General features: G+C 43.8%; 2 protein-coding genes across 5 annotated transcripts in view; one reads left to right on the forward strand and one right to left on the reverse strand.

Moving 5' to 3' along the window:
* The window catches only part of Xpo5 (exportin 5), a 35,337-nt gene extending 22,080 nt beyond the window's left edge, over window positions 1-13,257 (reverse strand). Inside the window, exons 1-9 of one of the 2 annotated variants that reach the window (XM_013115061.3) lie at window positions 12,990-13,257; window positions 11,353-11,474; window positions 9,875-9,947; window positions 7,814-7,951; window positions 7,375-7,557; window positions 4,428-4,454; window positions 3,891-4,076; window positions 3,136-3,212; window positions 759-858 (exon numbers count right to left, since the gene is read on the reverse strand). In XM_013115061.3, coding sequence (XP_012970515.1) covers window positions 759-858; window positions 3,136-3,212; window positions 3,891-4,076; window positions 4,428-4,454; window positions 7,375-7,557; window positions 7,814-7,951; window positions 9,875-9,947; window positions 11,353-11,474; window positions 12,990-13,094 — 1,011 coding nt within the window. In that variant the 5' untranslated portion in view covers window positions 13,095-13,257. The remainder of the gene's footprint in view (window positions 1-758; window positions 859-3,135; window positions 3,213-3,890; window positions 4,077-4,427; window positions 4,455-7,374; window positions 7,558-7,813; window positions 7,952-9,874; window positions 9,948-11,352; window positions 11,475-12,989) is intronic. The other variant, XM_005072337.4, reaches the window with a different exon arrangement.
* Window positions 13,258-13,369: 112 nt separating this feature from the next.
* The window catches only part of Polh (DNA polymerase eta), a 38,972-nt gene continuing 35,041 nt past the window's right edge, over window positions 13,370-17,300 (forward strand). For 2 of the 3 annotated variants that reach the window (XM_040729672.1, XM_005072335.4), the window contains exon 1: window positions 13,370-13,635. The gene's annotated coding sequence lies outside the window, so the exon portion shown is untranslated. The other variant, XM_013115139.3, reaches the window with a different exon arrangement.

The following is a 17,300-nucleotide window of genomic DNA, read 5'->3' on the forward strand; positions in this document are numbered from 1 at the left end:
ACGGAGTAGGAAGCAGCTCAAGGGAGCTGGCTCAGGGAAGATGGGGGAATGAGTAACAACATCAGAAATGCCATTTTGAAGGCTGGATGTATAGGTACAAGCCCGTTATCTGAACACTAGGAACCCTGAGGCAGAAGCATGCCAAGTTCTAAGAACAAACTAAACTACAAAGAGACACTGTCTCATGAAATTAAAAACAAAGGTTATAAGAAAACAGTATTAGGCCGGCAGTGGTGGCACACGCCTTACTCCCAGCACTGAGGAGGCAGAGGCAAGAGGATCTTTATGAATTAGAGCCCGGCTGGCCTACAGAGTGAGTTCCAGGACAGTCAGAGCTGCTATGCAGACAACCCTGTCTGGAAAAACCAAAAAGAAAGAAAATTATTTCATCACACCTGTTCTTTTTATGTATTTGCGACTCGATCTAATAATAAATACCCATTCAAGCCAGCTCTGGGAGACAGAGGCAGGTGAAGCTCTGTGAGTCCCAGGCCAGCCAGGGCTACATAGTGAGATTCTTTGTCAACAAGCAAGCAAAACACCACCAACAAACAACAACATCAAAAAACCCAACAACACCAACCTACGCACCCATGCCCACCTTTTTATTGAAGATCATTAACTTTATAGAATCATATGAAAAACTGGTAGAGCAATGCCTCATCAACTAACATCAGTGAAGAGGCAGAGTGCTTACATGATTTCTAAGCAAACGATTCCCCAAGCAGCCCCATGCTCTCCAGAGCACACTTGCTCACCAGCAGTGCACAGAGCAGATTGCCCAGGGCGCATAACACCTGACAAAGTCTCTTCAGGAAGAGGTAGTGTCTCTCTACCAAGCCTCCTCCGTCAGCGGTCCTGTTTGAGGAAGAGAATTGTGGTTAGTTACAAGTCAACAAAAGCATTGAGTCCCACCAGGTACAAGTTCTACTGCCTGTGCCTCACCAGTAACAATCTTTGTGTTTACTAAGGTCAGTCGTGATAGATCTCTGTAAGTTCAAGGTTGGCCCGGCCTACATACTGAACAGGATAGCCAGAGCTATATAGAGAGACTGTCTCAAAAAACAAGAAACTCAACAAGCTGGTATGGTGACACTTGCCTTTGATCCCAGTTGAGACCAGGGAGGTCATGCAGATTCTCAGCATTGGGAAACAGGGTATTAATGTAACAATTCCTTATGCCAGGAACCAAAAATGGATAGAATAAAAAAATTTAATGTCTTCAGCCAGCCAGATGGCTTAGCGTAGAGGCACTTGCCTCCAAGACCAAAGATTTGAGTTCAATTCCTGGGATCCACGGAGTGGTAGGAGAAAATTGGCTCCCACAAATTATTCCCTGACCAAATATATACTGTAATGTGTGCCTGTGTGTATTTCCATGTAATTAAAAAGAGACACATATAACTAAAAAAAATTTGGTTAAGCATGGTGGTGCATACTTCTGGCCCTGGCAGACAGGCATTTCTCAGTATTCAAGGCCAACCTGGTCTGTGTACTGAGTTCCAGGACAGCCAGGGCTATATAGTAAAACCCTGTCTCAAAAAAAAAAAAAAAAAAAAAAAAAAAGTCTCACTTTCTTAAGTTACTGAGTTTAGGTCTGTATTTATTAGCATTCAGTAGCTTTTCTTAAAAAAAAAAAACTACTACATTAAAAAATTTTCCCCCCGAGACAGTGTTTCTCTGGTGTAGCTTTATAAACCAGGCTGACCTCAAACTCACAGAGATCCGCCTGCCTCTTCCTCCCGAGTGCTGGGATTAAAGGCATGTGTGATCACTGCCGGCTCATTTTAATGGTGAAAATTAGCCTGAGACAAGTAAGACCATTTACACTAACAGCAGTAACAAGTCATGTGAATTGCAGAAGCAGTAACTGAGACCCGGAGACAGGAGAGGACAAGAAAACATGGGCCTGAGGAAAACCAGAGACTGGAGGGATGCAGAGAGACAGTCTGAAGTGATGGCTTCCTCACAGGCCTTGCAGCCTGCCTGTCTATTTTGAATCACAGCTTTTCTAACTGTGCACAGGTGTTGTGTGTACTAACTGAAGAAATGCAAGAAGGAAATCTCTGTGAATCTATCACAGTTGCTACAGATTGAAGAGATGGGCCTTAGGAGCAGGAACCAAAGTGAAAGCCAAAGATGTGCTATTCATGTAACAGGATTCCTTAAACAGATGCATTCTTCTTAAGAAAGCCAAGTCAGGCTTCATGTCACAGTACATGGTAGTAAGAGAGCACAAGTAATACATCTTACTTCTTACACCCCTTTTCATACTTGTCTTTGGGACTCAGATAAAAGGATCAAAAACAGGGTGGGCCCAGAGAGATGCTTCATATTCCCATCCATCCATCCATCCATCCATCCATCCATCCATCCATCCATCCGTCCATCCATCCACTCCAACCCCCCTTCTCCCCCCCACTATCACATGCAAAAAAAAACCTGAAGGCAGGAAAAACCACTGTAGGAGAGAGGATTTGGGAGGACTTGAGAGAAAGGAAATTGATCAAAACATAGTCTATGAAAAAAAACCTATTCTCCATAAAAATTAAACAAACAAAAAAGCTGGGTAGTGGTGGTACACCCCTTTTATCCCAGCACTCGGGAGGCAGAGGAACCCTGTCTTGAAATACCACTAATAAACAAACAAACAAACATATAGAAGCTACTGTACAACTAGGTGGGCTATCAGGGGTACAGTGTTTTCTCAGCATGTACAAATCTTGGCATTCAATCCCTTTCATCAAAATAGGCAACAAACAAAACAAAAACACACAAACAAACAAAACCCACCACCTAAACTAAGGGCTGGGGAATAGTACCAATAGTTTCAGCCCCTGTATGAGGATTGGAATTTGACTCTCCAATAGTCTGTCAAAGCTGGATGTGTGCCTGTAACCCTAGTGCACGGGGAATGAAAACAGGCAGTTTTATTGGCAGTTAGTCTAGCCAGTGAGTAAGTTCCAGGTTCAGTGAAATGCTGGCTCAAAAAACTAAAGTGCACAGCAATACAGGAGGCACCAATATTGACCTCTGACCTCCATACATGAATCACCATCTATGCACACACTACACATAAAATGAAAAAACAACAACAAAAACCACCCCCCAACATATTGAAAGGGAAAGACTCACTGTGCGGCAGAGAGGATATAATGCATAGCCACGTCTCCAAATAAGATCATCAAGGGTTTTCGGTCATCCAACTTGCCCTGGACCCAATTTTAGGAAAACATTGTCATACATACTAATTATATCATACAAAAACAAAACAAAAAAATCCTTATACTACTGATATCTTCTATACCTCCAACTGACATCATCGTGAGCTTTAAACTTTAATACTACTTTATATACTATAATATACTATATTATATTATATACTATATATACTATATACTATTATATACTATAATACTACTAAATATAAACTGACAAGAATCATGGCTATTTCAAGGACCCACTAATAATTTTCATATATTATACAAACGAGACCAACATTTCAGTGTTGCAAAGGCAGTCAGTAAGTTGGACTCAAGGGATAAAATCCCAATATTTGAACGAAATGACACAGCCGAATGGGGTTTAACACATGGTGGTTTGAATGAGAATGTACCCCATTAGTTCAGGTATCTGAACACTTGGCCCCGTTGGTGGCACTGTCTGGGGGACGATGTGGAACCTTTAGGAGGTGTAGTCTTGCTGTAGGAAGTAGAGTCACTGGTGGGGGCTGTCTTTCAGCGTATACAGCCTTTCCCTTTTTTTCTAGTTCTCTTTCAGATTCCTGTTCCTATCATCATACCAGCTGCCACTCTCATCCCTCTGGAACCATAAACCAAAACAGACCCTTTCTTCCGCAAGTCACCTTTCGTCACTAACACCAAACTTACCTTTCTGCTGACTGCAATGAGCAGACACTCCGCAGCTGCCAACTGCAGCTCCTGTTCATTAAGGAGCAGGCACAGTGTCTCCAGCAGCTTACAGTTTTCAGCAACAATGTGATTCAGAGACACCCAGTCAATGTAGCCTGCTAGAGTATTCAGTGTTGCAATGCTTACTCGACAGTTTGCTTTAGCCTGTGTGAAAACACTTGAATTTAAGTTTATTTTCAAGTTCTGAAATAAAAATGAGTTTTCAAAAAATAGCTTTCCCATAATAATTACTGATAGGGAGCTCAAGTTTCTTTCTTGATAATACATCCATTTCTTTGCATTCTCAGCATTGATCAATAAGAACATGATGGCAAGTATGGCCATGTCATCTTCTTTCACAAAGTCCCTACTGCCACTGTACCTCCCACTACAGCTGAGGGAACAAGGTTGGCGTCAGAAGAAGGCTGTGGCCATCAGAGGGCTGCAGGCATCAGGCACACCTACCCATACCTGAAGCCTTTAAGAAGTGTCCTTCCAACTCCACAGTGCTCTTACCTCCGCCTCCTGAGAAGCATCAGTCTTCTGCAAGAAAAATATAAAGAGCCCGAGGGTTTAATGAGGAAATGGCACATAATAACTCCTATTCTCTAATAAGGGACTGGGAGGTGACGGTTAACCGAGATTCAACTTGTTTGGTTTGTCTTCTGACAAGGTCTTAATATATAGCTCTGGTGTGCCTGGAACTCACTATGTACCCCAGATGCACCTCAACCTGATAGTTCCTCTTGCCTCAGCCTCTCAAGTGCTAAGATAACAAGTGAGAGCAACGTTTAACATTGGCAACCAAGGGACTGACCAAAGAACATGTTAAAGAAACAAAAGTCATGAGCAAAGTTTGTGACCACCTATGCATAACTACAGTAAACCACGCATGCCAACTTAGTAAATGCCTAAACACCAAAGTGACCGCTGTTCTGCACAAATACGTCTGGTTTGTATCCTATATATCAAGATGTAGGCCAGCCAGGTGACACAGTGAGATTGTTTCAAATACCCAAAACTCCTGAAGATGAAAGAGACATAAAAACAAGGGGAAGCAACCACTTTCTGCAGGATTTAGAGTCATAAAGATCTAAGCAACAACCACAGTTGGGCCTAGCTTCTACCTTCCACTCCAACAATCCTCCTCAAGGCCTGGGGCCAGTGCAGGCCAGAGGATGGGACCCAATGAGCAAGCCCCTTTCTTCATTTATCTGTATTCACAATCCAACACTCTCCTTAACTGGGACTATGAGGGACACAAACAAAGAGGGAGCGATGAGTGATAAAGAAAGTCAAAACACCAGAGCCAGGTAGGTAGTGCATTTGGAAGGTGGAGGCAGAAGGATGGTAAGTTTGAAGCCAACCCTGGGATACATGACAACCTATCTTAAACAACAGTAATAAAATAAAAAAACAAACAAACAAAGGTGACCTCTTGGTGTGTTTTGGTCCTTCAAAGAGAGGCAGCCTGGTTAACAGACTGAGAAAATGGGATACTGTTGTAGAATATTATTTAAAGTGTGTTACATTTGTTTATGCTCTGGGTCATTTGTTTAACAGTGTAAAAATGTGTTGCTTTGGTTATGTTGCATTTGTTTAACTCTGGGAAGCTGTGTTACTTTGCCTGTCTAAAACACTTGATGGTCTAATAAAGAGCTGAACAGCCAACATGGAGGCAGGAGAAAGGACAGGTGGGGCTGGCAGCATGGAGGCAGGAGAAAGGACAGGCAGGGCTGGCAACATGGAGGCAGGAGAAAGGACAGGCGGGGCTGGCGGGCAGAGTATAAATGAGAGGAAAGAGCAAGAAAGGAGAAGGAGCGAGAGAAGAAGATGCCATCCAGCCAGCCACACAGCCAGCCAGAGTTACGAGTGAAAGTAAGACATACAGAAGAAAAGGTAAAAGCTCAGAGGCAAAACGTAGACATGATAATTTAAGAAAAGCTGGCTACAGCCGGGCGTTGGTGGTGCACGCCTTTAATTCCAGCACTTGGGAGGCAGAGGCAGGCGGATCTCTGAGTTCAAGGTCAGCCTGGGTCTACAAAGCAGGTTCCAAGACAGCCAGGGCTGTTACACAGAGAAACCTTGTCTTGAACCCTCACCCCCAAAAAGTGTACATACTACTGAGGTCCAAAAACTTTGATCTAGAATTCTTTCAAGAATTATAGAACATCACCATTAATTTACTGATATTTATTAGACTATAAATATAAAAATACATGTGCTTCAGGAAGTTATCTTAAGTCCTAATCTAATATATCAAACTTGTTTTTTCCTCCATGAAGCTAAACTATCTTAAAGGCACTCCTAGGGGCAGGAGAGATGGCTCAGAGGTTAAGAGCACTAACTGCTCTTCACAGGTGCTGAGTTCAATTCCCAGCAACCACATGATGGCTCACAACCATCTATAATGAGATCTGGTGCCCTCTTCTGGCCTGCAGACATACATGCTGGCAGAATACTGTATACATAATAAATAAAAGAAAAAAAAAGAGAACACCACATCACGCAGTGATGATTAATACACATTGCAACTGACTCATTGACCCATTGCAAAAGGAACCAGGACAAAAAGAATACAATGATTTATCAGGACTTTCCTGAAAATCTAGAAGGGTTTTGTTGTTGTTTAATTATGCGATATGTTTGGGAATTTGCCTGCATGCATGTTTGTGCACCAAGTATGTATCTGGTTCTTGAGGAGGCCAGAACAGTGCATCAGAGCCACTGGGACTAGATTTACAGATGACTGTGATGCCATTTGGGTGCTAGGAATCAAACCCCATCTAAAGTTTTGATACCAAACAGTGACCTGCAGTGTTATGCTTCTTAGTTTTTGTAGACAAAGTCTCACTAACTACTCCCAGTTAACTTGAAACTCACTAGTATACCAGGCTGGCTTGGGATCTGCTTGCCTCTGCCTTCCCTGGGCTAGGAATCAGGAGTACGGCACCATGCCTGGCTCTTATGTTATTCTAAAATTTCACAACCCCCCCCAAAGTTTTTATTTTGAAAGGAATTTACATATAAACTCATTGAGCTGTTAACAGCTGAGAAAATCATTTAATTTCTCTGTTCATATTTCCTAGAAATGTAGCCTTTCCTTCTGTTAAACCAGGCACTCTAATTTCCCCCTGGAAAGGTATTTTCACAAAAACAATAAAGAAAACACCCCAAAACCAAAAGCATTCAAGTCAAATACAGGACCTTTGCTGTACCCAGTAGCATAGGTCAGTAATCCCAGCTACTCAGGAGCCTAAAGCAAGAAGGACCACAAGTTCATGGCCTGCTTGGATGTTGAATAGGTCAAGGTCATCCTTGGCAACTTAGCAAGAACTTCACTCAAAACAAAAGCAAGAGCATGCTGAAGGTATAGCTTCATAACAGCGTGCTTGCTTAGAACATAGGCAGGGTTTAATTTCCAGCTTGGGAAGATAGGACTTAGCGGGGAGGAAATCCATACCATTTGCTGATACTTGTTTACATTTTCCTGAAGTTTGCCGAGCAGAAAACTGAAGATTCTTTCCATGTTTTGCGTTAACGTTTGCTGAATATCCCTTCTTCTTTGAGTGGGGAGTGTCTGAAAGGTTACTACATCCTCTGCCAATCGCAAAAGGATGAACATCACTAATTCCCTCTGTGTTTCCTAGGCCAACAGAAATACGCTAATTTAACAAAAGCACTTTATTATGTACATATGTCACATATGTCAACCCACGACCCGCTATTGGTAAACTGTGAACATTACTACAAAGCAAATCCTTACGTCTGTTCTAGCCATAAGCACAGTCAGCACACATGTACTAACATGACTACAAAGCAAACCCTTACATCTGTTCTAACCATAAACACACAGTCAGCACATATAGGCCCTATGCAGACAGCAGGAAGGCACTCCTTACCCCTTGTCTGGAGAGCGTGTCCAACTCCATTAGCATGTCAGGCCAGTGCTGTGGCCATTCTCGTTTGATCATCTCTACCACAATTCTAGACAGGACATCTTTAATATGGTTCTCCTCTTCCAAAATACTCAACGTTCCCTGAAAGAGAGAGATTATGAAGACTGTAAGACTGAATTCTAGACATAAAAACATAGAACTCTTAGACTTGGAATGTAACCCAGTTGGCACAATATTTGCTGGGATCCTGGTTTTGATGCTCAACAGGACATAAACTGAGTTTGGTGGTACACACCTGTAACCTCACATCCGAGGGTCAGACGATCAAAAGGCGTCCTGAGGCAGGGAGAAACCTCAAGAGGCAAGCTTGCTGACTTGGGTAGGAGAGACCTGACTTCTGACAGCTGACCTTCAGCTCCATCAACATGCTGCACTCTGTCTACGCTTGAGTGTGCACACAAGACAGAGTGTGTCACGTCTGTGCCCAGCCTGAGCCACATGAAAACACGACTCTAACAAAGTGAGGTGGGTTTCGGGAGATGGCTCAGTGAGTGAAGGTGCTGGTTGTCTCCAAGGCTGGCAACCTCAGGTCCATCCCAGAGCCCATATGGCGAAAGGAGAGAACTGAATCCATCAAGCTGTCCTCTGACCTCTCAACACATGACACAGGACTCACACCACACCCAACCCTCCAAATAAATAAACGTCCCTGAAAAACTTTCTTAAGTACAACACTAATCAAGGTCTCCTTTAAACCTAAACCTGTTTTCCATGTATGAGTCACTTGTCCTGCATTCTCATTGATCATTTGTTCCCACTTAAAACATAAATGAAGGTTTCAACAGCTAATAACTGGGTGTGACAGAGCCAGGAAAACACAAACTGAAGAGGCTTTCATATTGCTTTGTGTTTTTGGAGACCACAGTGGAATACAGATATAAGGCATGCGTTGGGAAACTGATAGACCAGAAGGACATCGAGGAGAACGAGGGTACCAGTAGTTCTAATATTAAAAGATAACTATCAATGTCTCCCAAGAATTTAAGCTTTAAAATGGATGATTCATCATTGCTACTCTCTGTTGGACTAATAAACTACAAGTCTTAATTAGCTAAAGTAATCATAATTTTGCAAAGCACCTTTTCCTATTAACAGTAATACAAGACCAGCTGCTAGTGCTTGCCTGCAATTCCAGTACATAGGAGAGTCAGAAATTCAAGTTTATTCTCAGCTACATAGCAAGATTGAAGCTATCCTGGGCCTCATGAGAACCTGTCTCAAAAAACACTAAATATGTAGGTATTCCCCTTTTCAAGAAAAAAAAAAAGATAGGCCCGGTGGTTGATGCCTGCAGTCCCAGCATGCAGGACTGAAGTGGAATAAGGAATGAAGTCCTAGCTCAAATAAGGAAAGGCTGGCCAGTCATGGTGGAGTACACATTGAATCCCAGCACGCAGGAGGCAGGGGAAGGAGGATCATTTGAGACCATTCAGAACTACATAGTGAGACTGACTAAATAAATAAAAAAGTCATCAGTTTATAGCATGTTTGATGCCTTTGTAATAAGTGAAACAAATCCACTCTATATAATTTTCATCACATGTATCAGAGTAGCTGAGCTTAGAAAAAAAGGAAAAAGGGGACTGCAGAGATGGTTCAAAAGACCTGGGTTCAATTCCCGACACTGATGTTACAGCTTCTGTAACTCCAGCTCCATGGGATGTGACACCCTCATGCCAATGCACATAAAATTAAATAAATTTTTAAAAAAGGAAAAAAGATTCAAAGTGAATGGCGTTGCAATCATCTAATTTATATCTAACAAACTTATCTATTTTGAGACAGGGTCTCTATGCAGTTTTTACTCTCTTGGCACTTACTATGTATATCAGCCTGGCCTTGAACTCAGAGATTGACCCACTTCTGCCTCCCAAGTGCTGGGATAAAGGGTGTGTCTGGGACTGTGTTCGCTCATTTGCTAAGAATCTAATTTTCTCTGGTCCAGTCTATGTCATACTGTCTGACCTCTGTGCAAGCCATGCCTCCCAATAACCCTTTGCTCACATTTGCAATCAGCTCCATGACACTGTTCTTCAGGTAAACCTTCTCCAATCGAGACATGCTGTTCCATCGAAACCTGACCACCGAAAAAACCAACAAAACCAAGTCACAAGTCTTTTCTTCATAAGAGAATATGTTTCCTGCTTTACAGTTCTTTAGAAGTTTCATTAAGAAATTATACTTGCTGGGCAGTGGTGGTGCACGCATTTAGTCCCAGCACTCAGGAAGCAGAGGCAGATGGATTTCTGAGTTTGAGGCCAACCTGGTCTACAGAGAAAGTTCCAGGACAACCAGAGCTGTTACAAAAAGAAACCTGTCTGGAGAAACAAAAAAACAAAAACAAAGCTGGACTGTGGTAGCACATGCCTTTAATCTTAGCACTGGGGAGGCAGAGGCAGGCAGATCTCTGAGTTCAAGACCAGCCAGAACTGTTACATAGAGAAACCCTGTTTGGAAAAATCTAAAAATAGAAACAAAATTATACTTTTGGCCAGAATAGCCAAGGCTTCATAGAGAGACTCTGTCTTTAAAAACAATAACAAAAACCCAAAAAACAAAAACACACATTTTTGAGGCTAGAGAGGCATCTCAGTGGTTAAGAAGATCTGAGTTTAGTTCCCAACAAGCATGCTGGGCAGCATACAAACACCTGTAAGCTTCATAACAATCATGTCTCTGTATCTGCATTCACAAGCACACACTCACACAAGTACACATTAATTAAAAAAATAGTAAAATCTTAAAAAATCCTTGGTGCTGGAAAGATGGCTCAATGGTGAAGAGTACTTGGTACTCTTGCAAAGGATCTGAGGTTGGGTGCCAGCACCCACATGGCAGCTCACCACCATCTGTAACTCCAGTTCCAGGGCTGCAGGACCCTCTTCTGGCCTCTCTGGGCACCAGGCAAAACACTTATACACACCAAATAAATAAGTTGATCTATTTAAAACTTTTACTTTTGATTCTGTTCTCATCAAAGAATGGATGGAAAAAAACAGAACATTAACAACAGAAAAAAATTTTGAGAAGCTTTTGTGCATTAATTAGCATTTACACAGGATTTATGTCACATATCAGCTTTTCTCCTTGATTTTGTTCATACCCCAAAAGCAAATATCCATCTAGCCATCTACAATATTAATGTTTTTCAAAAACAAAAAAGTTTAAAATTTGTTTTCTTGATACAAAGTTTCACTCTGTAGCCCATGACCCTGAAACTATGTAACCCACGTAAGCCTGAATTGTCACAGTCTTCCTGCCTCAGTTTCTCAGTGCTGTCAGCATTGCAAATGTAGGCCACCATGCTGGGCTTGTGGAAAGCTTAGCATGTGCAACACACTTTACTTAGATGACTTAACTGGATAAAAAGTAAGAATCCTGAGTCCTGTTCTCTCCTGTCACTGGAAAAGCACCTGTGTAGGTCATGAAAGGGTTATAGAGTTGCTCTCTTCAGCAGACTGCAGTGGCCAAGAGCTCCTTACTTGACAACATGTTCCAGGATCTGAAGGCCGAAATGTCTGACAACGGCCACCTGTGTGATTTCAGCCAGCCTCAAGCCACACGGGACACAGATTGGGCACTTTTCTTTAAACTCTTCACAAAACTGTAAAGAAGAAAAGTTAGTATTTCAATGGGGAAACATGAGAGAATGGAGACTAAAAGCACTAAGAAAATTCCAACCTTAGCTGGTTGTGTGCAAGTTACTGGGAAGTGAACATTTTATGTGCTAGGCAAACACAGTACCACTAAACAATATCCCCAGCTGTCTCTCTCTTTTTGGTGTATGTATGCAGTGTCTTTATGTATGTGCATATGTATGTAGCTGGGCAAGGAAATGAAAACCAGAGACTGAAGCTGAATGTCTTTCTCTCTCAGCTGTTTTGAGAACCTGGAACTCATGATTTGACTAGACTGACTGGCCAGCAAATTCAAGGATCTGCTAGTCTCTTCCACAGCTATGCCTGGATGATAGCACCCAGTCACAACAACAAGCACTTCACCCTCTAAGCCATCTGGCTACTTTTTGACAAAGGGTCTCTCTAAGTTGCCTGGACTGGTGGTCTTTAACGTTTGAATTTCCCGCCTTAGTCTCCTGAGAAACCGGGGTTATAGGCCTGTTGTTTTGGTTGTATTTCTAAGTTGCAAAATCTAGATTAGTATTAATGATATCTACTTTGACAGTAAACATGTTAACACTAAAAAGTAGACCTAAAAGAATGGAAAATACGTTAGAGATATACCCATAGATGTGAAATGTCAACTCCTAGAATTAGCTTTAAAAACTACAGGTGACAAGAGAAGTAAACAAGCCAATCTGTGCATCGTCTGGGTTTTGGTCATGGGCCTACTCAGGATCACTGTAGTATTCTATTTCTGTGCCTATGTAAAACTCTTAACAATACAAAAACAAAGAAAACATATGACCGGCTCACTCTAATGGGGACTAAGTTCTGCTGCCGGTACTAGCGTTCCCAAATAGAAAACCTGCGCTAGACCTGGGGGCAGAGCACCAGGGACTCGAGAAAACTACTTCCAGGAAACCAAAGTGAAATGCAAAGAGAGCGGTAAAGCTCATCCTTGCGCAAAAATAGCTGAAGACTATCTCACACCTATAAACATGGGAGGGGTGCTACAAATTGGCCAGAGAAGCCCAAGACTCGGATGAGAGGCATGTAGGGATGTAGGAAAAGGGATACTCGGGGATCTGAAATCAGCACAAGTCTGGAATGGATCAGCTGGGAAGAATGGGGGCAGAACTTGCACGTGCGCTCCCAGAACGCCAGGCAATGTGGGGCTTGCCGGGCGTCAGAACCAGCGTAGCTTAAGGCGGTGGAGATCGTGGTGTTATCTAGAGTGAAAAGAAGTGAGGAGCGGGCAGAAAGGCCACTGAGACGTGACGAGGGAATGCGCAGCAGTTAGGGATCCTCGAGTGCGCGCAAGCAGAAGACCCAAGTAGGAAGAGGTGAGGAGGGCCGCGCGACCAGAAGCCACTGTCCCCACCGGGAGTGGGAGGTCCAAGGGCCGCACAAGCGGGCGACAAACTGAGTTTGGAAAGGACGTGGGGGAAGCCTGGGACAGGGGTCTCGGGGCAGGCCCAGGGCGCCAGGACCCCAGCTACCTTGAGGGCTTCCAGCCGGTAGCGCTGGGTGGAGCTGGGGTCCATCATGACCGTCACCGCTTTCACCAGCTCCTCGCACAGCGCGTTCACTTGCTCCATCTCCATGGCTACAGCCGGGAACACTACCGCCGTCCCGGGAGCACGAGGCACACACGGCTCCCCCGGCGGGACCACACGTTGATACCAGGCCGCGGCGGGCTGGGGGTGGGGAACCAGAGGAGGAGCGTGAGCACCAGAGGCTGGAGCTGGGAAGAACCCAGCGCTGCGCACGCGCTGGACCCGCCACCGCGCATGCGCCCCCGGAAGTGGCGGCTCAGGGAGCCGGCGGTGCCCGGCTGGGCGGGGCGGGGGAGCGGAAGTTCCGCGGTGCGCAGGCGCGTCAACCGTCCCTCGCTGCGCGGGGTGCTGAAGTCTGTCGGGGCTTGTCGGCGGGGAGCTTCAGGCGGTGAGGGCTGCTGCTCGGCGGGATCCCAGGGTTACCGGCCCGATCCTGCGTCGTCACGGGCATTAAGTCTCTCTCGGATCCGCTGACCTGCTCCTGGGAAGGCGACGAGGTTGTCTAGACGCTGTCATTTTCCTTGCAGTGAAGTCAGCGCGGAGCCCGCAGCTTCGCTCTCGGCGGTTTTGACAGGTGTTTGTCCCCGCGGTAAGATCTGTAAAACGCTGTGTTGGAAACGCCGTATCGGTTGCCTTGGCTATTGGTTTTACTTGGAGCGACTGAGAGTACACTTGGCCGAAATGGAAACATGCTTACGGGGAGAGAAGGCCCTCCAGCTGCCTCTAAGGAGAGTTTCCTTGTAGAAGAATCATTTTCTTGTAACTTAAACCTTCCTCTTCGCCTGTACGTATTTTCGTACGCGTGATACTACACGATCCACTCCAAAAGTGTTTTGTCCAGGATGGAATAAACCGAAATGTTTTAAAACGCCTCCCGCTACGCCTCTGGGAGCCGGAGGCAGTAGGATCGCTTCGGGTTTGAGGACAGCCTGAGCTACAGCTTGAGACCCTGCTTCAAGAAAACAAAACCCCAAAAGGGGGCGGCGCGGGGGAGGGTGAAACCCAAATTAATGTAATCCTAGGGAAGCAAGGTTTCGGCACTGCGTTGATTTTACGCTGATACATACATTAAATACAGAAGGAGCATATAAACTGAAAGGTTCATTATGTTATCCTGTATATGTTTTATGAGGTGTTTTTTTCCACTCAGCAAAATGTTTGCTGCCCTTAAATCACAGCTCCTTGTTTTGCCTCTGATATTTATACCGAATGTGGTTCCTCCCGGTATTGATTGTGACATCAGTTTTGCCATTTTTTGCCTTTATCTGTTTCAGTATAACAGAAAATACTCTTCAAAACGAAGGGATACCTGACGTAAGGGTTTTAACCTAAGACCACTTTGTTTTAGGTGGATGAGTAGTTGGATTTGTAGGGAGTTCATGCCTTGAACATTCGGACTGTAAATGATTTCTTATACTAATACTGCAGCTTTGGAGTTGTTGCTTGGCACTGTTTCAAGGTGAATGATCATTTGAAAAGGAAATGTTTTAAGTTACAGTTAGGTGCTCACTCATCTGTATAACCTGTTTCTTGTATTTAAATTATGAATTTCCTGTGTTTCTCTGAAAGTATTTTTTATGATAGGCCATTGGCCTGCAAAGCTTCTGCATTACTGGAATTGCCCTGAGAATCTTTAAGAATCATGATGCCATGACAACGGTGACATGTGCTTGTTTGTCCTCCCTCCCTTTCTTCCTTCCTTCCTTGCTTCCTTCCTTCCTTGCTTCCTTCCTTCCTTCCTTCCTTTCTTTCTTCCTTTCATTTCTTTTTTACATTCCAATTCCCCCTCCTGCCTCTCCTTCCGGTCTCTCCTCCCCCCCCCCCACCTCTGGTCCTCTGCTCCTCAGGGAAGCTAAGGCCTCCCCTAGGATGTCAACTAAGTCTGTCCCACCACCTCATTGAGGCAGGACCAAAGTGCCCACCCTCAGTGTCCAGGCTGAGCATGGTATCTATTCATGGAGAATGGGCTCCACAAAATCAGTTTATGCATTATAGTTAAATCTTAGTCCCACTGCCAGTGGCTTCATACACTGCCCAAGCCATACCGTTGTCACCTGTATTCAGGGGTCCTTGTTCAGTCCTATGACAGTTCCCAAGTTGACAGTGCAGAGTCAATGGTCTCTTACTAACTCAGGGCAGCTGGTTCTGTGGTTTCCCCATCGTGGTCTTGACCCCTTTGTTCATAATATTGCCCCTCCCTCACTTCAATTGTTCTCCAGGAGATTGGCCAAATGATTAGGTATTCCATTGTTTCTGGAAGATGGATCTAGCTTCTCTGGAGTTGTGGATTGTAGGCTGGTTATACTTTGCTTTGTGTCTGGTATTCAGTTATGAGTGAGTACATACTATATGTGTCTTTCTGGGTCTGGGTTACCTCATTCAGGATGGTTTTTTTCTAGTTCTGTCCATTTGCTTGCAAATTGGAATATGTCATTGTTTCTTACTGTCGAGTAGTACTCAATTGGTACATTATCCATTCTTCTGTTGAAGGACATCTAGGTTGTTTCCAAGATGTGGCTATTACAAATAATGCTGCAGTTGAGCAAACGTCCTTGTGGTGTGAGTGTATCCCCTTTGGGTATATGCCCAAAAGTGGTATTGCAGAGTCTTGAGGTAGGTTGATTCCTGATTTTCTAAGAAATTGACATACTGGTTTCCATAGCGCTGTACAAGTTTGTACTCTCACCAGCAGTGGAAGAGTGTCCTCTTACTCCACATCCTTTCCAGCATAAGCTGTCATCAGTGTTTTTGATTTTAGCCATTCTGATGGTGTAAGATGGTGTCTCAGAGTTGTTTTGATTTGCATTTTCCTGAAAACTAAGGATGTTGACTAAGTGTCTTTCTGTCATTTGAGATTGTTCTGTTGAGAATTATCTGTTTAGATCTTACCCTTTTTTTTTTTTTTTTTTTTTTGGTTTTTCGAGACAGGGTTTCTCTGTGGCTTTGGAGGCTGTCCTGGACCTCGCTCTGTAGACCAGGCTGGCCTCGAACTCACAGAGATCCGCCTGCCTCTGCCTCCCGAGTGCTGGGATTAAAGGCGTGCACCACCAACGCCCGGCTAGATCTTACCCAATTTTTTAATTGGGTTATTTGGTAGTTTGATGTCTAGTTTTTTTAGTTCATTGTATATTTTGGCGATCAGTCAGATGGGTTGGTGAAGATCTTTTCCAGTTTGGTAGGGAGCCATTTTGTCTTGTTGACTGTGTCAGGGACCTCCAGCCATCAGTCAGCTAGGCTGTATCACGTACTCATAGAGAAGACGTGACACTAAGACCACCCTGCCACCCCTTCTAACATAAAGCAAATTCCAAGTAACAAGCCTGCGGTTTACCTGTCAGTTAAAGTTTAGCTTAGTTGGAAAACCAAGGTCCTCAGGAGACAGGCTTGAGCAGTAGTAAATTGTAACAGATAGGATCAGACCCTGCTGTCAGGTTACCAGGCAACATAGAAGATCTATCCCTGACTTCTTGCCCTGTAGATTAGGTAGCCAGGCAACACAGCAGACCACCTCTCCCACTGGCCTCTTGCCCCTGCAGCTGCAAGTACACCTTACCCCCTTCCCCTCCTCACTTCTCCTATATAAATCCCTTTGGGATGAAATAAAGTTGTCGCCTTGATCAGAATCCTGTCTTGGCGTCCTTTCCTGTATCCCTGTCCCCCATCTTTCTCCTAGGTGTCCACCAGACCCACGTTGAATGTCCTGCGGGTCGGGACATGAAGGGTGATTTTTCTCTGATTTCTTTCTCAACCCATTTATCATTAGTATATAGGAGGGCTACTGATTGTTGTTGTTATTAATCTTGTATTGAGCTACATTACTGAAGGTGTTTATCAGCTGTAGGAGTTCTCTGGTAGAATTTTTGGGGTAACATATACTACCATATCATCTGCAAATAGCAAAAGTTTGACTTTTTCCTTTCCCTTTTATATGCCCTTGATCTCCTTTTGTTGTCATGTTGCTCTAGCTAGGACTTCAAGTACAATATTGAATAGATGTGGAGAGAGTAGACAGCCTTGTCTTGTTCCTGATTTTAATGGAATCATTTTCAGTTTCTCTCTATTTAGTTTGATGTTGGCTGTTGGCTTGCTGTATATTGCCTTTATTGTGTTTAAAAATGTTCCTTGTATCCCTGATCTCTCCAAACCTTCATCATGAAGGGATGTTGGATTTTATCAAAGGCTTTTTCAGCATCTAATGAGATGATCATATGTTTTTTTTTTCTTTCAGTTTGTCTATATGAGGGATTACAGTAA

Source organism: Mesocricetus auratus, unplaced genomic scaffold (genome assembly GCF_017639785.1).
Source record: "Mesocricetus auratus isolate SY011 unplaced genomic scaffold, BCM_Maur_2.0 Super-Scaffold_100021, whole genome shotgun sequence".
NCBI lineage: Eukaryota > Metazoa > Chordata > Mammalia > Rodentia > Cricetidae > Mesocricetus > Mesocricetus auratus.